The sequence below is a fragment of the Ursus maritimus genome, unplaced genomic scaffold, assembly GCF_017311325.1.
Source record: "Ursus maritimus isolate PB19 unplaced genomic scaffold, ASM1731132v1 scaffold_24, whole genome shotgun sequence".
Taxonomy (NCBI): Eukaryota; Metazoa; Chordata; class Mammalia; order Carnivora; family Ursidae; genus Ursus; species Ursus maritimus.
Genome location: NW_024424897.1, coordinates 16,530,492 through 16,555,769, shown reverse-complemented (window position 1 = coordinate 16,555,769; position 25,278 = coordinate 16,530,492). Strand labels below are relative to the sequence as shown.

The following is a 25,278-nucleotide window of genomic DNA, read 5'->3' as shown; positions in this document are numbered from 1 at the left end:
AAATAAATAAATAAATAAATAAAATCTTTTAAAAAAAAAAAAAGTCCCACTAACTCTACTTCTTCTCAGAGATGACTCTGAGATTTTCTCTTTCCCTTTTTATACTACATTTATCACTCTCACCTATATTGCTAGGTTTCAAAACAAACAAACAAACAAACAAACAAACAAACACCCCAGTCTAGCCAACAAAGCCCCAAGCCTTTTAGCCTCTGTCCTCCCTGGACACTGTGCCTTCCACCTGTACTGATCTACCTCAGTAAGCCACAACCAAAAGAAAACTTCCTACAAAATCCTAGCCATCCTTCAAGGCTCATTCTAATACCCTTTCTTTCCAGTTGCATCAACCAGCTGTGATCTCTTCCTGTTTCGTTTACGTCACCTAACATTTGCCTTATATTATTGTGTGCCCTTATCTTACCATTTCTCTACATCTAAAGTATAAACTTCTTGAGGATAATCCATTTATTCACCTATCTCATCTCTTGCCTCTTACATGTTTGCTCATTTAGTAAACACTTCTTCTACGGCCACTTTAGCACTACCGTAAGAGTCCTTTCACTCAATTTTAGAATGGAAACACCAGTCACAAAGCCACAGAAAACATCTGTAGCAACCAGATCTGCAGCAAAATTGGTAACCCTCAAATTCCTTGTTGCCTAACTTCCTTCCTTCAGAATCACACAAGAAACACCAAGAATAAATTCTATCTACATATCTTAGAAAAAAGGAAGGGGGGGAGGGAAAGGGGGGAAACAAAGAAGCTCCTATTTCTGCCACTGGATGTCATATGCGGGCTAGCAGAAAAACAAGGGGCATTAAATCAAAGGTGTTCCACAAATGAGTTTACTCACCTCTGAAGTAAGTTCCATAAGAACACAATGGAATTATTCCCAAGTATGTATCCCACACAGTAACAAATTCAACAGTCACTTTAGTGGACTATTAAAACAAAACAAAACAAAACAAAAAAACAGTACAGCACATATACTAAAACTGGAACGATAAAGATTAGCATGCTCTGCGCAAGGAAGACCCGCAAATTCGTGAAGTGTTCCATATTAAAAAAAAAAAACAAAAGCGCGCGCACACACACACACAGAGGCATTAAAAGAATCAAAGCTTAAGTCACAAGTCAAGAAGGCTGTTTTGTTTCAAGTTACACCAGTGATTTATAAGGACTTTTGCTTCAGTTTCCCCAAATGCAAAACAAACAAACAAAAACACCAACCAGTGCTGAGAACAGCTCCATCAATCCATGTTATTTGAAGATAGTCACAATCAAAGCAGTTTTAGCCTCAGAAATTATCTAGTCAATTCCTTCATTTTTATTATATAAGTAGTTACACGATTAGCCCTATAACTAGTCTATAGCAGAGAAGGGTTAGATATGACTTAGTTCTCCTGGCTAATACTACTCTCACCCCATCATTCTGTGAAAGGGTAAGGAATAGGAAAATAAGGACAACAAGCTGACTACCACCTTTGGCAACATCATTTGTGTATACTTAATAAATTCAAATAGGAAGCTACGACACAAAGTATTCCCTGATACCTAAAAAGCAAAACCTACAAACACACTAGTAATTCACTATACACTGAAATGTTTATTAACAATTCTAAGAGGATGAAATTTTCCAGAAGAAAAGTCACTGCAATCAACATAATCCAAAATTCAAATAATTTCTTTAATGTCACTAAACCGAACATCTAGTTTATTTCTACCCAACCTTGATCTGAAACAGACTTCAGGAGACTATCAAATAAAACACAGGTTAGCATAAATTAAGCCAGGAATAAAAGCATGAAAATAAAACAAGAACAAGGAGAACAAAACGAAGCCAAGAATGAGGCTTAAAAAAAGGTACAAGACCTACAACAAGCTTGGCTCTAAACTTCCAAAAGCCAACAGGAAAATAGAAACCTAGTCAACAACACAAATTATAGCATCCAGGTAATAGACACAGACTTAAAAGCTTAAGGAAACAAAACAAAACAAAACACCTAGTCTTGGTTACATCTTTTTCCTTGAGGTCCTTATAAAGAAGGCATTGTGTAATATAAAGATATATATAATATATATAAAACAACATATATTTCAGTAGTCCTAACGAAACATTTTATGGGATTCTTTTTTTTTTTTTTTTTTTAAGATTTTACTTATTTATTTGAGAGAGAGAGAGCACAAGCAGGGGGAAAGGGAGAGGGAGACTCCCCACTGAGTAAGGAGCCTAAAACAGGACTGGATTCCAGGACCCTGGGATTATGACCTGAGCTGAAAGCAGATGCTTAACCAACTGAGCCACCATGTGCCCCAATGGGATTCTTTTTATAATGGCTACCAAGATAAGTCTATAATAACAATTCAGAAAGAAGAAAAAAAAAAAAAAAAATATATATATATATATATATATATATGTAAGAGAGGTTTATATAATTAACGTCCAGGTACCCAGAACACTGCTATCTAAGAACACGTTTAAGAGCATATCTGAAAAAAAATTATTTTCTTAACAGCAGTACTTACTATAAAGTTCATAAGTACAAGGGCAAAGAAAATGAAAACCAAATTTAGCAAGATGAGATTATCGGTCCAGGAATTCATAACAAAATAGCAGAACAAAATTCTTAAAGGGAAGACAGCAGGAAGAATATAAAGGAAAACTAAACTGGAAATGAAAGAAAGTACACACACATGCACATATTCAACAATTATATTGCGTACACGTGAGATAACTAAATCCTCTTATTTCTATTTCTACGGTTAAGAATTAAAAATTAAGGGGGCGCCTGGGTAGCGCAGTCGTTAGGCGTCTGCCTTTGGCTCAGGGCGTGATCGAGGCGTTCCAGGATCGAGTCCCACATTGGGCTCCTCCGCTGGGAGCCTGCTTCTTCCTCTCCCACTCCCCCTGCTTGTGTTCCCTCTCTCGCTGGCTGTCTCTCTCTGTCAAGTTAATAAAATCTTTGAAAAAAAAAAAAATTAAGGTGATTGCTGAAACATAATACCTTCCTTCCTTGCTAGTTCGTCCCTTTATCAAGGAGATAATGTTTAAATTCCTGCTCCTTCTACAGTGATATTACTAAACAACGATAGAACTCAAACCCAGTACAGTGCAGAATTTCAAAAGTAATTAATGTACCAAGACAGTAAGATATACGAAACATTTTAGGATGATTTTCCAAAAAGAGCTTAAAATAAAAACACGTAATAACAGATTTAAACTGAATCAGTTACCCAAAAAAATTAATCAAGAAAAAGGAAAGAAATTCTCATCTGGCAATATAGAATTTACTAACTGTAAAGCATAATATGATGATAAATACACAATTTGCCAAAAATTCAACAACATACACAAGTCAATCATTCCACTACTGCTAGCATGTGCCTATGACTTACAATGGATCACTGTTTTTCCTCTCGGAGGTAGGAAAGAAGAAAAAACACAAATTCTTGGTGAAGGCTTGTAATTTTCACAGAACCATCCACTTGTAATTTAAACACCATCGTTTAAAAACAATTCGTTTCAGCAGCCTCCTCTGCTAAATATCTTCATCATGGCTGCCTAGACTAAATCTAGCCAATTTTATCTCTGGCAGGAGTACTTCAGCAAAGGAGTGAAGTATTAAGCTACCTCAGGGGAAAAAAAGTTGAAAGCTGGGTCAAGCTCCCCAACAGTTAACTAACTTCCTACTCTAGGACTCAAGAATTATAATGCGGTTAGGGAGATTTGGGAAGGACTATTAAATCACAAAGAAAAGGCTTCTGAACGTAAAAAGAACCACTCCCCCTGCTCCTTTTCTTCTTTTTAAATCAAAGTAATGCCTCCATTCTCACTGTCTGGCCAATTGCTGAAAACCTTTAATAAAGTACTCAGAAGGTCAACAAACACCTGGCTAAATACCAGAGTTATGAGTCAGCCTGGTGACCTTGCTCAACAAAACCTTTCAAGTACTTATGCTTTATTGGTGGTTTTAATTTAAATTTAATTATATCATAATGAGCAAAAAGTATATTTACTTCACAGTACTTTTAGTGCCCCAATTTATGATCTCATACTTGGAGATTCAACTTTTTAAAGCTTTGTTTAGTTGATTTAATTGTAAGAGGATTCAAATGATTCCAGAAAGTTTCCTAAAGCGATCCCTTAGCTGTCCTTACACTTCTCAACCTTCCAATCAACAAACCATTATGTGATAAGAATGCTCAGAACTAAGTAGTGAGCGAATGGACTAAGCCTAAGCAGTCTTTTCAAATCATTAGATTATTCCATGGAACAAGAAAGTTCTTAGGTATTTTGACTTCCCTGAATTGGAAGTTCCCCCACATTACCAAAACTTAGAAATGTTTCCAATATAAAGCATCCTGAAAACAGTAAGCTTATAGATTCTAGTTTTCTCAAATATACAAAAAAAAGTACATGAAACTTAAAAATGGATCAACTACAGTATTTGTTTCATGAAATTACTCTTAAAACACAAAACATTCAACAGTAACCAAGATTTTTTAAAGGAGAGGCTTATGCAGTAAAGTCAGTGGGATAACACCGCAAGTATTTGCAAGCTGGTTTAAGTCACTAATGCATTTAAGGAAAGATAACTATGTTGCAGCAGTAGAAAGCCTCTGAAATATATCTGTTTTAGATGTGAATGTAGAAGTGGACTCTCGAGTACAGTAAGCTAACAAAAGAAAGTGAACTCGGTGTACAAGGAAGAAATTCAGCAAAATTATCCAGACTTTCTCCCTTCAAATAGAAACATAAGCCAAAATTTCATATTCAGGTACAAGGCAGTCTTCCATGTAAATAATATAAACAAAACTGAGGGAAAAAAGGAGATTTACTTATGCTTAAAAAGCATGGCTGTCTCAACAAAGTTTTCAGTGAAAATCTTAGTCACCTTTTTACTACAGGCAAGGAAAAACTAAATATTCCAACATAACCGCCTATTTCAGCCTACTTGAGCAATCTAACCTTTGTAACATTCCTGGCCCAAAAAGGGAAATGAAAGAGGATCCACTAGTCAACTCTCCTGCCCTTCTTTTCCAGCATCTCGTGCTTCCCTCTCTCATAGTCTAGCACTTATTATAAGTAGATAAATTAGACTGGTTTATTTTTAAGGAGATAGACTACACTTCCTTGTTTATCTGTAAGGAGCCACTGGAGAAGGGAAGGACATGAGTGAAGAATCTCTGGATTCACCATGCCAATCTGGAGTGCCACCCAAAGCTTGGGTACAATTTTCCTCACAACAACAGATTTGGAAAAGCCAGAAAAAATGTATCCCAAATATGTCAATACATTAAACTGGGCTGAGAAAAAAAAAATAAAATTCAAATCCGATAAAGATGGGCTCTTTTAGGAAGTAAATCAAGTTGTGAAAGTGGACTGTACTTGGAGGCAACCTATAAAACACTCTGAAGCATTTTCTGATTATTAGTCCTTGAAATGTTAAGGAAATCTCAGGTACTAAAATTGAAAAATGGGCACATTCTCTGCTGAAAGTTTAACTAAAAGCAACTATAGGGGCATCTGGCTGGCTCAGTCAGTACCGGCATGCAATTCTGAAACCCTGGACAGTGAGTTCAAGCCCCATGTTTGTCCCCATTGAACTAGAAGAGAATCTGAAGTCAAGCCAGAGACTTACAAAAAACATCCTACATTCAGTATCAAAAGAAATCTAACTTCACTCTGAAAGAAGTATATAGTTTTATAAATAGGATCTTCTGGGTTTTTTCCTTAATAAATAACATCTACAGCAACACAACACTACGCCAGAAATACCTTTCATTTCTTCACTAGCAAGTATATGCAACCATGTGCCTAAAATGAGAAAAAAAGACACTACCTACAAAGAATCCCACTGCCCCTATGATGGGAATTCACCAAGTCTTTCTCCCTTGTCCTAACATGTCTCAAGAGGGACATTATGCATGGGTTTTACTCACAGGGGTACATGGCGTTGCTCAGGATCAGCTCTGGTCAGTTCTTCCTCTTCGATATCAGACTCTCCCCCTGAACTACTGTCGGTGACGTCTGAATCAAATGCTCGTTCACTGCACCTCAAGTTGGCTATACCACTAGCTGTAAATCTCTCCAACTCTTCTGAAATCGAATCGCTTTTCAGGAAATTGCTAAGTCCCTCTGAAGTGGTGGTCTCACTGGCAGCTTTTCTCAATGCAGCTTCAGCCTTTCGAGTCAGCATCAACTGGCTCCGGGGCCTCAAGGATTCCAAGTTTGGCAGTTTGCTCAGAGTTTTCTCTAAAAATCCACCCAGCTGATGCTGTATATGCCTCTCCACCTGCTTGGCTTGCACAACCTGTAAGCGCTTCTGTAACCTTCGGGCACGGCTCTCAATATCAGCTTGCCTCCGTAGTAAAGCTGTTATCCTTGTGTCAGAATCTAAAGCACTGAAAAGAATGGAAGACAGGGGAGACTTTTTATCCTCTAACTTGATACCCCCCACGTTAGAACTGGAGTCTGTGCCAGGTGATAATCTACTGCTTCCTTGAAGTGCCGGCTGTTCCATGGAATTTACAGAAGATTTGTTTGCAGTGCTATTATTGCTAAATATAGTTGTGTGTTCTACATCAAGGCTTCTATGTGGAAGAGTGCAATTGGTCATACCCCCCTTCAAGTCCCCAGATTCAGATGCCACCACTTCACCCCCTTGAAGAGAAGATGAAGTGAGAGCTCGTTTTCCCCCATTGAGGGGACTGGAATTGTCATGATCAGAATGTGTTGAACTTTTAGTCAATTTCTTAGCCAACCCGTTTACAGGTGCTTGTGGCAGAGCTGTCTGACCACTCGTATTCATGGTTCTAAGATTTTCTAAGGAAAACTCCAAAACTGGCTGTCTCCCCAACAGCTCAGCTCGGAGTTCATAGGACTGAGATAAGAGAGGATGAGATTTCAGGACTGTCTGCTTGCTGAAGACACCCTGCAATTTCAACGACTCCTTTGAGGGCACAGATGTTACATCGGAGCAGAGATAAGATGCCACCAGTGGTTGCAGCTTTCCCAAGTCTTCCTTGGTAGGATTATTTCGGAAGTCTAGACTGGGGTCCTCTGCAGCAATGGCTTTTCTTTTGGTTCCGTTGGCAGCAATAAGGATGTTGGCGTTGCCGTTATTTTCGGCACTGCCAGGGGACAAAGTGGAGGATGGGGGAGCCAGTTTGAACCGGATATGGTGTGCTTCAGCTGCTGCGTCAGTGAGAGCGGGCGCCATCGCAGCCATTCAGCACAGAGAGACAGGAAGTCCAGCCTCTCCCGGTGCCGAGGCCAGCTCCACGGCCCCTTACTGCCTCCCCAGAGAACAGACTAAAAGAGAAAAAATAAAAGGAAGTTAGAAATATATCCACATTAGAAAACAATTCACATGCTTTTAATAAAACACTACTTGAGGCTATATAATCCAAATTTTGCCTCCAGAAAGAAAAACACTATGACTATTCTGGATACTCAAATATGGGGTGGGCGGCTCACAATCCTTGCACAGAGAAAGAATTCCACCCTTCTTTTTTGTCACTTGTTACCATAGATTGAAAATAACCAAATGGAAGTTCCATTCTGAAAGAATCAGACTGTTAAAGTTAAATCATCTGCATTAAAAAAAAAATTTCACTATAAAATTTCTTCAAGTTTGTGGATTTAAAGCAAATGTATTGGGGGTGCCTGGGTGGCACAGCGGTTGAGCGTCTGCCTTCGGCTCAGGGCGTAATCCCGGCGTTATGGGATCGAGCCCCACGTCGGGCTCTTCTGCTGGGAGCCTGCTTCTTCCTCTCCCACTCCCCCTGCTTGTGTTCCCTCTCTCGCTGGCTGTCTCTCTCTGTCAAATAAATAAATAAAATCTTTAAAAAAAAAAAAAAAGCAAATGTATTGGGATGCCTGGGTGCCTCAGTCGGTTGAGGATCTGACTCTTGATTTCAGCTAAGGTCACGATCTCAGGGTTGCGGGGCCTGATCCCCCCATCCTTCTCTTCTCTCCCTCTGCCCCAACCCTGCTCGTGCGCACGCTCTCTCTCTCTCTCTCCAATAAATAAATCTTTAAAAATAAAACAAAGCAAATGTATCAAACCAAACACTTAGCAAGTAAACAGAAAAGAATTGGTAAGGCACTGCCCATTCCTACCAAAAAGCTTGTATGCTAAACAGGTCTGTGCATTTCTCTAGCCAGAGAATGCAGTGCTCATCAGCTTCTCACTTCTCTGAAAGACAGCTCACACTACAAACTTAACTGCATCACATCCGTATTTTTGCTTCATCCAATTTCTCTTCTTTCACTGTACTCAGTACAGCCCACCTCTGAAATTGCCCATTTCTTTTCCTTTACCCCAAAATGTTTTAAGTTTATTAAATTAATCTCTACATCCAATGTGAGGCTCAAATTCATGACCCCAAGATCAAGAGTTGTATGCTCCTCCAACTGAGCCATCCAGGCACCCCCTGTACCCAAAAACTTCTTGAAAGAATAATATAAATAGCTGCCTCTGCACTCTTCACTCATAATCTGGTTTCTAATACTACTGCTCTGGCAAAGAGCGCTAGTAATCTCATTATCAAATCCAATGGCCAAGTCTGAGTTCCCATTTGATGGGACTTCTCTGAAGCATTACATAGTGCCGACCACCTCATTCTTCTTGAAATGCTCCTTTCCTGATGTCCTTGACACCAAGGTCCCTTCTGCCCTCTTCTCTCTCACTTCCTTGGTAATAACCACCCAGTATAGCGAGGCTTCCTAAGACTCAGAAAAACTTGCTGATCTTCACTAACTGACATTCCCACCTCCATGATCCTCAAGCTCCCTGAAACTCAAAATTCACTCTCTTCTTCCAATACACTCTTCACCCTGTTTTATTATCTCCGGTAATGGTATTGCTTGCATTTACCAGCCCAAGTTAAAAACCTCAGTCATTTGCCTCTTCTACATCACCTTGGACTTATTTATTTGATTTGAAAGCAAAAGGAAATTTATATAACGAGCTAAGCCAACTATTTTTTAAGTTGCTTTCTTTTTAATTCCAGTGTAGTTAACACAGTGTTATGTTAGTTTCTGGTGTATAATACAGTGATTCAACAATTCCACACATCACTCAGTGCTCATCACAACAAGTGCCCTCCTTAATCCCTATCAACTATTTACCCATCCCCTCACCCACCTCCCATCTGATAACCATCAACTTGTTCTCTATAATTGTTTCTTGATTTGTCTCATTTTTTCCCCTTTGCTTAATTTGTCTTGTTTCTTAAATTCCACAGATTAGTGAAATCATATGGTATTTGTCTTTCTCTGATGGACTTATTTCGCTTGGGCATTACACTCTCTCTTATCCATGTTGTTGCAAATGGCAAGATTTCATTCTTTTTTGCAGCTGAATAATATTCCATTGTATATATACACCATACATATGAATGGACTTGACCCATTTCATCAGTCAATAAACACTTGGGCTTCTTCCATATCTTGGCTATTGCAAATAATGCTGTTAGAAACATAGGGGCTAAGCCAGCTATTCTGAAAGCATGGTCTACAGGCTTCTTAGGAGCTCGCATAAGAGAGATCCACAAGACCAAAGCTATTTTCATATTAATACTAAAACATTATTTGTCTCTTCTCACTGCATGGAAGTTTGCAATGAGGGTGCAGAAACAAGGCTGAACAAACTGCAGGTACATTCACACAAATCAAGGCAGAGGCACTGAAATGTACTAACATTCATTGGTCATTGTATGCTCGACTCGTTTACAGTTTTTAAAAAAAAGGTCCATTTCATCTAACAATGTCTTTGATGAAATTATGAATCTTATTAAATCTCCAATCTTGAGTATATACTTTTTTGAGTATACATTTTTAAATACTGCGTGATAAAAGGAAAAGTACACATAAAGCAACTTTTGCTGCCTTAAGAAGTCTGAGAAAAAGCATTATACAACTTATTTGCAAGCTGAACTGGAAGCATTTTTCACAGAACACTATTTTTACTTGGCAGAACAACTGACAAACTATGGTTATTCAGACTTGAGTAGTTAGCAGATATTTTCTCAAAAACGGACCAAGTGAACCTGCCACTTCAAGGAAAACCACTGATGTTTGTTGCCAATGATAGAATCTGAGTTTTCAAGCAAAAATAAGTTTTTGAAAACCTGTATCCACCACCATGAGCCCAAACATTTTCCCAGTACTTAAAAAGCTTGTTTCCAATGAAACAGATTACTCCTAGTATCAATGAATGTGAAATTTTTGATACCATATAATGAAATGTATCAACATCTGGAAGATCTGCATAACTCAGTGAATGACCAAATGACCAATATATGTTGGAAACTCATGCATGGGTAAAAGCAAATGCAAGACAAACCAATGGATTTTAATGTAACAGGATACAAAAAATTCACTGATGTAGTTTTTGATTCCACAGTGCAACTAACCTTTATGTAACTACTACTTGTCAAGTATGGGTGTAGTGTCAAAGAATACTCAGATTTATCTAAAAAGGCTATTAAAATATTCCTCTATTTTCCAACTACCTATCTGTGTGAGGCCAGATTTTCCTTATATACTTCAACCAAAACAATCTATCACAACAGAAAGTATACTGAAGCAGATACTAGAACTTGTTTTCTATGAAGCCAGACATTAAAGAGTTTTGCAAAAACATAAAACAATACCATTTACGAAATTTTTCTGCTCTGGTAAAAAGTTATTTTTCATAATATGCAATGGGTTTGTCATTTTAAAATGAATTAGTAAATTATTTTTTAAAAAATTTTCAAAGTTCCTAATACAGCAACTACTGATAAGAAAGCTCTTCGTGGTTCACAACATTTTCTAAGAGTAAAAAAGGGCCTTGAAACCAAAAAATTTGTGTATCACTGAACTAACGCAACCTCTTCCCCAGTCAAAAAAAGGAAGGGCAACTTCCAATTTGGTCAAACATTTTTATCTATAGATCAATACCAACATAGGAAAACAGGCCCTACAGGAATACACAAAGATTCTTTAAAGTATGACAATTCAAACTACTAACATTGAAATATTTAAGCAAATGACTATGAAAACCATCCATACAAATACCACCAGTAAGTACACTTAAAAGTCAAATTTGCCTATTCCTCTATACAATTTGCCAAAAGTTTCTTGTTCTAAGATTGTATTTTAATAATCACCCTAGGAAATAACTAGGTCTTCTGAGGCTTACAGAGCTTTATCCTTAGGGACTTGTCTGGCATATGGCATTCTATGTGTCACAAACTGTTCTATGTCCACTTTCCCTATTTGATTTTAAATTTAGTAATAATTCCTAATATAGTATAAACAGTTGTGCTACAGACCAAATGGCAAATGAACCAATGTTCACGTTACTTGTTCAAAATACACTGAGTTAGTTTTATAACATGCAAAGGATTTTCTCTTGTAAACAAAAATCACTATCAGGTCTTTCCCACCAAGAATGTCTCCTCTTTTGAACTGACATCAATACATAGTTGACAATAGCAATGAAGGAAGGAATGTTATCAGTATAAGATGATCAATGCGACATGTGAGAAGAGTAGTTAAGGAGCTGTAGTCTACTAACCCAGAGCTCTGCCTTAAGTCTCAGCCATGGCAGGAAACAGCCTCCCCGAGGGGACCCAGGCAAGGACACAGATGTTACATAGCTTACACAAAACTTACTCAGGAAAACCCAGGCTCACCCAGCACACATAAAAAGGGTCATAATTAACATCACACCACAGAAGGTACTTAAGCAGTAAACATTCCAAAGTTATTTTAGAATTATACAATTCCTTAAAGTTCACAACTTAAAAAATCTGCTGGCTCAAATCCCAACTCTTTCAAGATTTCTCTGACCCTCTGAAAGTACCGCTGTGAACTTGACATTAATCACGTACATCTCAAAGGCAAGAGTTTATTTTGTTTACACACTCTCTCCTTGGTCTCAATATCCCCACAGGATGCACTGCAAAGAGTAGTTACTAAAACATCATCTAAATAAGTAGGGAGGGTGAAAAGGAGAGAAGGGGAAAAGCAACCTCTTCAGAAGGATGCCATTCCTAACTCTTAAATCTTTCTGTATCAAAACAATACTGTTAAAAAAAAGTGAAATCTTCATCCTTCCCCTTTACGGACTTGAAATACTATGCTGAGATTCAATATTACCCCCAAAGGCACTCACTTTGTAAGTAAGGGGAACAGGTTTGGCTTCACATTCTGGCTCTACCCTCATTTAAATTATTTATGCTGTTCCTCAATTTTCTCATCTGCAAATGACAGAGCCTACCACACAAGGCTGCTTGATGATTAAATAAAATACTTTCAATTATTTAGCCTAGTGCCTGACACAAACACCCATTATTTGCACTATTATTATAACCTAAAGACAAAAAGCAAATATAAAAGGAATAAATTTCAGTAAGACTTCTTAATGCACTGGAAAAATATAAAGCAAATAATTCCCTAAAACGTCACTGTACTTGATGACCCATGCACATAAAAATGGACATGGCAAATCTAGTTAGCACTCAATATTAGCTGTAACTGCCAGAACTACCAAAGCTTAGAACTTTTCTTTAATTTTTGCAGTATGTTTAGACTTACTTTTTTGGGAGGGGGGTGGAGAGCACAAGTGGAGGGTTGAGGGGCAGGAGGAGAGGGAGAGAGAGAATCCAAATCCTAAGCAGGCTCCATACCTAGCACGGAGCCCAATGCGGGGCTTGATCTCACAACCCTGACATCATGACCAAAATCAAGAGTTGGACGCCTAACCAACTGAGCCACCCAGGCACCCCTAGATTTACTTTTAATACTTCATGATGTTGCTTACAAAAAAAAGAAAGCAAACGAAATGCCCAGCAATTCACTTATATTATGCAATAGCCATACAATGGAATACTATGCAACCATAAATAATAACAATGTAGAACTATACTGACTGACTTGAAAGAGTGCTTGCTCCACTGTTAAACGAAAAAATAAAAAGGTGTTACAAAAAAACAAAACTCATACTATGGGCTCATTTTTGTTTTAAAAAAGTAGGTGGTAAGATTCTTTTGCCTTTTATTTTCTAGCATATATAACGTCTCCACCGTAAACATACATTACTTGCCTAGTAAAAGAAGCAAAAAGAAAATAATGCAAATTCTTAACCAAAAAATCTGAATAAGGCAAAATGTCACAGTAAGTTCCATAAATTTAACATACTGAGCAAAATGTTCATTAAAGCAATGATTCCCATCCCACCTGAATCCCAAAAGCTTTACTCTTCAACAATTTAAAGCAGAGAAAGACTCTCAAACTTATGCAGTTTTACCAAATCAGAACAGCTTATGATAAATAACCTTTCTCCAAAGAATACAAAGCATTAAAAGCTATAATTAACTTATTAATCCTCATAACAACCTGGGCAGTAGGTTTCAGGATGGGATTATAACTTCCAATTTACTAGTAGGGACAGATAATAAAGTTGTACTGCACATTCAGAATAAAGAAACCTAAAATACCCCAATTTTTAGTTCATCTAATAAACCACAACGTGACACATAAATACAGATAAGCTCATGTACCTGCTGTCACTGACATTAATTAAGACCCTGCAGTAAGTCTGAAGAGACCCCAAAAAAGGGCTATAAAAGATTGAGCTAGATATAATGGGTGCCCTCCCAGTTCCAAGGAAGCATTTTGGGGACTGGAAGATGTCAGATGGGTTCAGCAGGCAAACACATCTGGGGGAAAACCGTCCTGACGGAGATTCACAACGCACTTCATCATACTGAATACTTAAATGTTTGCCTTTCCCAAACCAATGAACACTTTTTTTTTTCCCATTACTCCTATTAGTATCTTGCAGAACACTGTTCTGAGGAATATAAGTTGGAATAAAGTTCAAGTATGTGACCTTCAGGGTCTCCTCCTACGCTTTTAATTCTATTAGTCTAAATTGAAATACAGGTTCAAGGAAAAACTTCCACCTAACACAAGTAGCACTTGGGAAGCAAAAATATACCCCTAGGGCAGTTTCTCAACCCCAGCACTATTGCCACCTTGTGCCAAATAATTTTCTGTGGTAGGGGAGGGGCCTTTCCTATGTGTTGTCGGACATTTAGCAGCATCCCTGGCTCCACCCACTAGATGCCAGTAGCACCCTTCTACCAGTTATGACAACCAAAATTGTCAAATGTCCCCTAGGGGGCAAAATCACACATTCCAATAGAAAACCACTGCCCAGATACAGCCTTTATACATACATATAGATATACTTTTTTTTTTTTTTTAAACTACTGGCCACATAAATGTTTTCTTTCCAGAAAGCAAAACATACCCAGCTGCTTCAAATACTGCAAGTCAGAACTAACTCCACATCTACAAATGAAAACTTTGCCTTATTCCTTTAGAGTTCCCAAGACAGGACTCCAGGTATACAAGAACAATCTGGCAGCATCCACCTTGCAAAAATGTTGATAAGGTGCAGAGACTCAAGGGGGGGGGGGTGTTGTCCATTTGGCTGGCCAACAAACCACACTTTCACTGGAAAACAGAAGCACAAATCAGAGGGGGAAGAAAAGTTTGCCCATAATGTGGCCTGTATTAGCCTCTTCCCCACCATTACCTCATTACTCTGCACAAAGTAAAGAAATAGGAGCAGGGAAGATGGTTAGAGAAGTGTCCATGAGGCTGTCAAAATTTCAACTGAAACTTGAAAATTAGCTAAACTGTCATCATGCAAAAGGCTAAGGCAAAAGAATGGTAATGTGGCATTCTAGTGAAAGGAAATGGCATGGGAAAAGGCAAGGCTGTGGGAAAATATAGGACATCCTGGAGGCTAAAAGAAATGGTCAATTTGCTTGAAATATAAAGCATATTTTAACGGAGGAAACAGTACAGAAAAAAGTGGAAAGGCGATCTGAAACCAGATCATTAATGGACAACCTTGAATAGCCAGCCTTTACTCACACTCAAAGGCAGCAGAATGTCGTTAAAGGTTTTTCAAATAGGGAGTGACACATCAGAATTGTGCTTTAGAGACCAGGTGGACAGGATGGATTAAAAGAAAGTAAAAAGGCAAAGAGCACTGACGAACCTGCGGCAACAATCCAGACAGGGTGCAGCAAGGAGCAAAACTAAGGTGGTCACCACAGCAGAATCAGCCAAGTTTCCTCCAAGTTTAAACACAGAAGTTGGAAGGGGCTAAAGTTTGCAAAAGGGCCAAATAAATGACACAAACAAAATGTGAAGGCTCTTAAAGACAGAAGACTCTCTTTCCTTCATAACTTCATCTCCTTCATGATGAAATCCTTCCATTTATTTCTCATAAAGCTACTTAGGTTTGGTATATCCTCTCTATTCCTAACCTTATTAACCCAAACCCAGTTTGGGGCGTCATTAACTCACACCTAAATTATGCTAACAACTTCCTGACAGCCTTGATCCTTCAATCGGTCCATATCTTTTTTATTACCTCACATCTCTACTCTAGGATAGCCCTCGTGCCTTTCTCAGGAGTCCAAATTCTCCAAGATGAAATTTAACACAGTATCACAGCAAGTGGATCAGGTGGAGTGGACCTAGAACTCGCCCAGATTCCAACTCCATAAACTTTGCCTATGCTGCAGCTTCTACCTGGAAGACCTTTCTAACCTTTAGGCCCAAAATGTAATACTTCAATACATGGCATTTCCACAAAAACGTTTCCAGACTGTTAAGATTCACATCACCCTCTTCCTGCTTAAATAGTACAATGCACTTAAAGTCAATATCACTCAATTCAAATTATCTAAATGTTCCCCAATTGTCAATTTATGAGTTCTATTTCCCCCACAGCAAAGTTCCATACCATCCTTCTTCGCATGCTAACTTTATCTAAAGCTTGGAACACAGTAAGCACTGTGGGTACTCACTGACTGGGCTAGAGTAGTCAAAAGACAACATTTTGCTACAGAGAAAAATGAGGAAATTCTAATCAAGAAACTAACACACTCAAAATAATGGGAAAGGATCTGAGAGATGATCCACAGAACATCTTGGATGAACCAGGTGGTCCATGTACAGCTTCTCAAGAAGAGGAAGAGAGGAAGAATGCAGCTACATGTAGTGATCTATGATAAAGTACTAAAAGCTACATAATGGGACACACTGGAAAGTACTTCTTTTACGTGGAAACAAATGTTCTGTTATGGAATACAACAGAGAATAGGAGGCAACATTTTTATTATAAAATGAATTAATGTGGACTGCACACCACCCTAGTCCCCGACATGTTCCCACGACAATAAGGCTTCTTATAACTGAATACAGTTTTGGTTTATAATTACTAAGGGAAACACAGCTCTGACTGGAGGATGGGTTATTATCACAACTGCAGTTCACTAACATTAACTGACCTACTATGTCATTGTACTGTTTATAAATATGCTCTCATTTAATCCACGTTAAAAAGCAAGTACTCTTACTCTTGTTTTATAGATAAGGAACCTTGATGCTCAAAAGTTAAGTAATGTGCCCAAGATCAAACTACTAAGCTGCGGGAGGAGGATTCCAATTCAAATCTCTAGTTCTAAAGCCCATGCTCTTAACTACTATGCTAAGTAACTGAAGGCTAGGTTTAAACTCGAAGAGCCTTCACTGCTAGACACTGGACTTCGAATTTTAGTCTTCAGACCAAAGTCAGTGAGGGAACACCAACTGATGATCTCCAATGAACATTTTATGAAAATGCCTATGACATTCAAATCACCACAGTAAGTGCCTACAAGAATGACAAGGACCTCTCAAGACAGACACTACTGTGTGATCAGGGAATCCCAGGGAACCACATTAAGGGGCCCTCACAAAAGCTGAGTCAGTAGGGTCATAAAAGGCTTCCCACAGGAGGCAATATCTTAGTTGAAACCTAAAGAATAAGTAGGGTCCAGCATCACGCATACAGCTATTTCAAGAATCCCATATCCAAACCCATTCTCTACCCCCAACACCAAATCCAAAACCAATTCCTGTCGCTCAACATTCCCCATGTGAGTGAATATTGATCCCAACTACTGATTTACCATCTATCATAAATATCTCATTTAAGCATATACTAATGCCACATATAAATAATAAAAAGACTATAGGAGCAGTTTCATTAATGCCAAAGATAAGAGCACAGAAAGCAGGTGCAAAGGTAAGCCCAGATGATAAAGGACTGTGCTTTGCCTGAAGGGGTCAAGGAAGGCTTCCAGAAAGAGAGGACATTCCGACTGAATTTTGAAGGCTGAATAGGGAGGGTTCAATGGGTAGAATGCAGGCACATTCATTCCCTCCGTAATGCCGCTGCCTTAGTTCAGAGCCTCATTATGTACTACAGTAATTCAGGCAGTAATAATCTCCCAACTGTTCTTTCTTCCTGTCTCAGCAAGCCTTCAATCTAGCGTCCACTACCAAAATGATTATTAGAAAGGAAGAAGAAAGAGAACATAAATCGGACCATGCTGTGCTCCTCTTAAAAATCCTTTACTGACTTTAGGTTAAGGATGAATCCAAACTCCCCAGACACCATATATCTGGCCCCTTTTTACACTCAGTCTCATCCCTAACCTGTCCCCACACCAGCCACCTGAATCTTATTTATAGTTCCAGGCCCTTTCCATGCCCTTGCACCTTTGCCCACACTATTCTTTCTTCTCAAGGTTCACTTCCAAGTATTCCCCATTTATTTCAGGCTGAGTTAGGGTCCCTCCCTCTCCAGGGTCTTATCTGCACTCACATGACAGCCTGGGCAACAGCTCATAATATAATAAAAACTCCCAATTTTGTCTGTCCCCTCCTCCCCTCCTTCCCTAGATTGTACAATTCTCTTAAAAAACAAACAAACAAAAAAGGGTGGCATGTAGCACCATGCCTGGCAGAAAGAAGACCAATACACATTAGGTAACCTGAGCACTGTATGTTGAATGCATCAGATAGAGATCCATTATGAAGTTAACCGGGATGTCTGATCATAAAGTGATAACAACCTAACAAGAAGCAGGCATCAACTGAATCTAGGACAGACTTCATCTACCTCAGGTTCCAGTCACTTACAATGCCAAGCACCTGCACTCAGACCCGCAAACTTTTTAAATGTACTTTTTAAACTATTAAATTTGGTTACATAAGCCTTTTGAAAGCAGTATCTATCAAAAATTTTAATGCAACTACCCAAACATTTACCTAGTAACTGCACTTCTAGGAAACTATCCAACAGAAATACTCTCATAGATAAAGAAATATGCATAATTCTTTCACTAAAGAACTGTAATACAAGGGGGAAAAAACCCTAAACTTAACGACACACTAGAATACTATGCAGTTATTTAAAAAAAGAAAACTGCATAATTTAATTTGAAAAACTCTAGGATATACAGCTACATAAAAAAAAAAAACCCAAACCACATAACAATTATAATCCCATTTGTGTTTAAAACATATAAACAAAAAATTGTTTCAAAAGATAACTATGTATCGAAGTATTTACTGGAGTTTATCCTATTTCTATCCTATCATTTGAGTTCAAATTTCCAACCAATCTAGCGCACAAAAGAAAGAAAAATGTATTTTTGCTCACAAAAGAAAGAAAAATGTATTTTTATCTCATTTCTTTCTAACAAACTCTAATAATACAAGCGTTTCTGAACAATCCTAAAACCAGACACTGCTTGAAAGGTCCAAGCAATTCAAAAGCGGACAGGTGAGTTGGGGAGGGAGCAGTCCTTGACTAGATTCTAAAGATCTCACTGAAACCTACCTTATCCCTTAAGAGTTTTGAATTAATGATAAAAAAAAAAAATTAACTTTTCCAATGCCAGGAAAATGTAAAAGTTAATAGTAACACCCTTCTTTCATTCCCTTGGGAGGCCAAAGGGAAAACTACGAGGTAAGCAGTAAATCAGTAACTGAAAAACAGCAGTCCAATTTTTTTGATACATGCTTGAGGTCTTTAAACCTCCTCATTCTCCATGGAAATATATGAACAGTTTAATGAAACTTCCCTGACAGTTCAACTTAATCAACTAGTATCTCTACAAAGCCTCTCTACTAGCAAACATCAGAAACTAAACTAATTAGCTTTCACCTCTATTCCTTCACACCCTCCAGGGGAGGTGCTAATAAGCAGTCACAAAGGCCAAATAGCAAGTAGCAAGAGAATGCCTACATATCAGTTTTTAGCAATTTTTGGTTTAACATCCTAACAACAAAATTGTTATTCATCTTTTTTTATTCCTCAACAGTTGCCCTCCAACTGAATTTACCCAGGTCTGATCTTAAGCTTCTTCCTTTTTAAAAAGAAATTAAAATGTGAGAGGCTCCATTAAGTTTGATGCCACTCAAGCAACTTTTTCCAAACAAGGGAAGAATACGCTGTACTTAAAATTCAGAATGAGATCTCATTTGGGATACCTGTTCAAGTAACAAGAACCAGAGTTTTTGATAACATTTAGATAAAACTGCACTGAATTTACCTCCACCTTACATTTCCTGACTCTCAAGAGCTTGGGGTGGCAACTGTAATTCTAAAAAAAATTAGAACTAGCAAAAAAGGGGGGCAAGTTTACAATAAACAACAATAAAATGTAGAGCTAAATAATTCGCAGTTAAGTAACTCTCTAGAGGGTCGGGCATTCAAATATTAAAATTTTACGGAGCTAGTTTAAAATCTTGGAAAAGCAAGGTTTGCAGAAGGTAACATTTATTAAACAGCTACTATTTGCCAGACACCGCTACCCAACAAAATAAACAAGAATTTAAAACGTCTCCACGTTGAAAGGCCTCCTGACATAAAAAGTTTAAAATCTTCATATACACTCTTTAAGTTTCTCTTTTCAGACTACCCAAGCTTGTTTTTCATTCATGAATATGAGTTGTGCTCTCTACATTGTAGTTGGTTTCCTCCTACTCTGCATTTTTAGCTTTAGCTTTATTCTATCAAAGACATGAAAAAGATTAACACACGTAAAAGGTACCTATTTCAGTTCTTTTTGGAAAATCACATCAACTGGCTTATTTTCTTCTATACATTTTACCCTACGTTATAAAAGACAAGCATGGGGTATAATGTAGGAACAAATGATAACTGAACCAATAACTAACAGAGACCCTTCCATACATAATGTCTTTTTCCTATGACCCACAATCTGCAAGTGACACCCAAGGATACCACTTACTTTCTAACCCTTCTTGTGGCCTTCAAAATTGAGTTAGTGACCTCTGGTACAGTGGGATATTTGTCTTTTCTAATTCATACTGTCTTTTCTGACCATTATTGTGGTTCACTGAGTTTTGATCTCACATTCCAGGGAACAGAAGTACTGATGAAAGAATCTTATTTTGTGTTATGAATTACTGCACTCAGGCAGGAGTATTTTTGCACAATTCTTAGTATGCCCAGATGCTAATAAGCATTTTTTAGGATAGAAACTATAATTCAAACATACATTTTCAGAATCCACATGAAGACTCAAAAACTAGTCTGAATTTAGATTTCTAGAAAGTATTTAAAGTCCTATTTTAGGGAAAGGACATAGTCCACGTACTCACTGCACTGACACCGTAGGCAGGCCAGGTGTTTGGGCCGTTTTATTAGACACACCTGCACTGTACTCCTTCTTAAAGTGATCAAGTAAAAGGGTACAAAAGTAAAATATGCTTCCTGACACACAGAACAGTTTAACCAATCAAGGCAGGAACTCACCTAAAATAGAGAAAGAGGGTGGTGAAAAGGTGCTTTCAAACTCTAAATAATAACCACTCAATGACGAGATTTGTTCTGGTGCAATCCACCAAAGACCACATACTTAGTGTGTACTATTCCCTCCTTTCCAAACTCAGGGGAGAGATCCTTTTGGGGTGGGGGGATCAATTAATTTTTAAAACTCTCTCCAGGAAGGAAGTCACTTAGTTTCTGTATCTTAATGGCCTCACCAAGAAAAAATAACCCCTACCCCCCCCCAAGGAAGCTGACTAAATAGAAGAATAAGCATTACTCTTTAAACAAAGGGTTTTCAATAACTGTTGTTTTGAAAATCCAATATTGGACTAGCATGTTTTTTTACATTTTAAAATTGCTTTCCAGTGTAACAAGTCAACTAAGCTTTACTCTACTCGATGCTAAAATACCTTCTCAAACCAGCATCACCACCCATAATGGCCCTATATTTACAGATTACATAACTCGAGTTATGTCAAACAGAACAAATCTAAAACCTGTTATTCACCTTAAAATACAATTAAAATTTGTGGTCAACCCAATAAAATGGAGAGGATGTACAGACACTGGCTCCAGTGTTAGCATTACCAAAGAAGGAAGAGTATTGGCAGTGTTTGAAGAAGGAAAAAAAAAAAAATGGAAGTATTTTCCTTTCTTCTCACCTTGATAAAAGCTCAAAAGTGAATTAGGCTTACTCATTTTTCCAGCTTCCAGAATTTTCCTCAACAGGATAATGATAAGTCTAACAATCAAAGAATGTTCTGCAGGTTTAACCACAGAAATAACGTGTGTAGGCAGGAAAAAAGAAAATCAAGTCAAAAATTTAACATCTCACTTTGGTAAAGCACAAAAGTCAAATACTAATGTTCTGAATAAGCCTTTTAGGAAAGATGCAGGGACACTTCTAAATACTTCATTCAACAGAGTCACATAAGCGGAAGGACCAAAAACCCTGCCTTACCTCAAACTCCATGAAAAATTAATTGATCACTCTCGTAACTGTCTATAGACACAAATCAAAAATAGTTATTTTATATATACTTAAATGTAGTAGTCCTCAGAAACCAACCATCTTCACCACAATAAGATGTTAAGAATCTCTGTCACATCTAACGTTTCCCTCCAAGTGGTGCATACTTGAGAAATAAAAAGTTAACCACCTCAAATCATGAGATCACTAACAAATACATCAAATACGGAAAAGGTCAAAGAAATTGCATACTTTGTTGGAGAAACAAAGCGGAAATCGAAATCAAAATTCCATGACTGAGGACAGTTACCCCACATATAATACATTTTTTAAATTCCCAAGGGATAAGCATTTTTACCTTGCCTTATTTTTAGAACTACACATCACACTGTACATATCACATGACATGATGTAACTGTTAGCAAAGAAAATGGCCCAAACCATTAAAAATCTACAGGATAAAAGGAAATGAATCAATGCATATTTAAGAATCACTACATTTCATTTTTACTTTTATTTTTTAAGATATTTACTAACTCACTATAGACTTTTTTAAATTGGAAAAGTGGCTAGTAACCTATGTAAAACAAGGGAAAAACGTCCTTGGTATTTTATAATATAGGAATTTACCCAATTATTGGGAAAACTGACAAGAAGAAACAGATAATGAAACAATTCTTCTAAACCTCAAGGATTAAAAGCAAAAATTCTCTGGATCAAAAATGCAACAGAAACATAATTAAATACCTTTAGGCAGAAAACAATTATTACTTAAAAGTATTCCCTGTTGTTAGGAGGAAAAAAAATAGTTTTAACTGACAATGGCTGCAGACAACTGAAAATTTCTAAATTGGTCAGGCAGTTTATTAGAAAAGGAACCAAGTACATCGTATATAAGGGGGGAGGGGAAAACACACCCACTTAAGCCTTTGTAAACATTGGTACTTAAAAGACCCAAGAAGCTGGGAAAAATCAAAACTACAGACTATTCTAAGAAATGCAAAACATATTCCAATGTACTACTTTCCATACTTAAAAGTGCTTTAGAGACAAAGTTCAGTAACAATCTGTAACTATATCATGATTATGCAAGGCAAAGATTATGTAATTTTATCATTTATTATAAATGTTCTCCTACTCTCAAACTAAAACAACTAAAATGTTTTGATCTTTCCAATGGGAAGGGGGTAGGTTCTTCTGGACTACAATTTAAAAATATAAACACACACCCCAAAACAAACAAAAAAACACAATGATTGCTAGCCACGTGACAAAGGAGATGGCAACACCAGGATTGTGAATGGAGGGGAGGGAGGCGAGGTAGGAGGACTAGGAAGATTTCTCGGAACTTTGGGGAGCTCGGGATTCGGGTCTCCCGACCCTTACGGTACCAAACTCTAGCCCTACAAGTTGTATCGTTAACATTCTCAAATATAGTTTTATTAACAGATCACGAAAAATGCTCCAGTGACCTCCAGAATAAAAGCGGGGAAAATCAGAGGAAAGAGAGCAATTTAAAGTGGCGCCATCATGTCACCCCTTCTCCCTTAAGGCAATCAATAAGCAATAGTTTAGTAACGTGTTTCTCAAAAAAACCACACTGGGATCCGGACAATGGAAAACAAAAGGATTTTTAAGTAAAACATAAGGGTAAGGTTGTTCATCGTATGGAAAACAATCAAACTATTTGCTGAAGAATCAAAAGACAGCCGGAAAACAGGCCCCCCAAACTCACTTAAAAGCAAATAAATGCCTCTTCCTCTTTAGTTTTTTTAAAAAACAAACAAACACGTCCGGCTGAGGGAGACTAGATCTGAAAACGTAACTGACCTCAATATACAGGCAACAAAAATTAAATAAAATACATGAAACAAATAACCATCTGACTTAACAATCAGAGTTGTGATACACACCGTGAAACGCGCAAGATGTGTGTTTCGAGCAGAGAAAGGCCTTCTGCAGTCAAGAGAAGTTCAAGGCGAGAGCCAGAGTTTGTTTGGGGTTTTTTTTTACGGGAATAAACCGCGTTCTTAAGGCCGCATTTTTAAATAGAACGCCAAAGGAAAAGCTGGCGAACGAGGCGGCAGCTGGTGGGGAAGGGCCCCCGCACACCCCCGCCCTTGGGGCGACTCCCAGCCCCGGACCCGCAGCGGGGAAGCCCGGAGAGGCCATTTAAAGTTCCGGGGATTTTTCCTGCCCTGCCCTGCCTTTCCAGTTACAACTAACAAAGAGAGAGAAATGGGAGCCACAGGGAGAGCGAGGAGAAGGAGAAAGGGCAGCGGGAGGAGGAGGAGGAGAGGAGCAGCAGCAGCAGCACCTACCACGTGATGGAGGAGCGTTGCCCGGGCGGATTCAGCCCCACAAAATGGGCGCAGTTTGCAAACAGCCCCCGGCCTGGGCGCCGAGGGCCGGCGGCGGCAGGCGGGGGCGCGCGGCGGCGGCTCCGGCCCGGGCCCGCCGCTCTCCTCCCCCCCGGCGCCCGGAGCCGCCCTGACTTTCCGGGCGGGGGGGGCGAGGCGGAGGGGGAGGGGAAGGCGGCGGCGGCGGGGAGCGGCCGCTTTTTCTTCTCTTTCGGGCCCCTTCTCCGGCCTTCCTCGGCTCCGGCGGGGCCTGGGCACGGCCGGGGACCGCAGCCCGGCCGGGAGGACTGGCGGGCGGGGGCAGAGGGTGAAGCCGCCCCCCCGCCCCGCACAAACAAGCGCCGCCGTCTGCAGCCCGAGCCCGCACCCCGGCCGCCACCCCCGCACGCCTCTTCCCGGCCGGGGAGCGCGCTCCGGCCGCCCCCCGCGCCGCCGCGGTGAGACGAGTCGGCTTCGCTACGGTGCTCGGTTCTCCCGCCGGCTCGGCGAACGGTGGCGGCGGTGGCGGCGGCACTGGGAAAATGGCGGCCGAGCTCCTTTTCCCTCCCCCCCTTTAATCTGAAGCGGAGGGAGAATGGAGCGAGCGAGCGAGCGGGCGAGCGCCGGGGACACGGGGAGGAGGGACAGCAGCGCCTCCGCCGGCTGCGGCTGCGGCGGCGAAGGGCCGCTCCGCCCCGGCGCGCCGCCAGGGGGCGCCCGCCGCGCCGCCCCCGCGGGCCGCCAGGAGGCGCGGCCGCCGCCGCCGCCGCCTCAGTCATGGCTCCTCGCTGCTGCCGCTGTTTCTGCACCTCCATCTGCGGAGGCCGCGGCGCCGGAACCCAGCCGCTCCCAGACGTGCGGCAACGGCACGCGGCACTGCGGCAGGCGGGCGCGGGCCCTCGCTCCGGCCGAGGTGAGGCTAACCTGAGGCACTGACGCCGTCACATTCCCTCCGCGCTGGGGCTGGCGGGGCCGCGCGCCGGCTATGAGGGGGCAAGGCTGGCAGGCGCGGCGGAGCAAGAGGACGTGAGCGAGGAACTGTTTGCACTGTGTAGTAAACAGGCTAATGCCGTCGGTGCCACACTATTCCAGGGCTAAACGCGCGCTGAATCGGGTAGGAAGCTCCCTGACCAGGGAAGCGCTTTCTGCCGCCCTTTGTCCTAGCCGACTGCCTCCGTACACTGCAGCACGCCTGGGCACTAGCCTCAGCGCAGCGCTCCGCAGCCGCCAGGGTGGGAAAAAAAAAAAAAAAAAAAA

At 39.9% G+C, this 25,278-nt stretch overlaps 1 protein-coding gene and 1 pseudogene across 2 annotated transcripts in view; one reads left to right on the top strand and one right to left on the bottom strand.

Annotated features, from left to right (window-relative positions):
* KANSL1 (KAT8 regulatory NSL complex subunit 1) overlaps positions 1-25,278 on the bottom strand; it is a 177,064-nt gene that overhangs the window by 123,795 nt on the left and 27,991 nt on the right. The window contains exons 1-2 of one of the 2 annotated variants that reach the window (XM_008693573.2): positions 24,004-24,064; positions 5,945-7,316 (exon numbers count right to left, since the gene is read on the bottom strand). In XM_008693573.2, coding sequence (XP_008691795.2) covers positions 5,945-7,233 — 1,289 coding nt within the window. In that variant the 5' untranslated portion in view covers positions 7,234-7,316; positions 24,004-24,064. Of the gene's footprint in view, positions 1-5,944; positions 7,317-24,003; positions 24,065-25,278 lie in introns of those variants that run through there. The other variant, XM_040640439.1, reaches the window with a different exon arrangement.
* Positions 977-1,066, top strand: LOC121105129 (annotated as a pseudogene).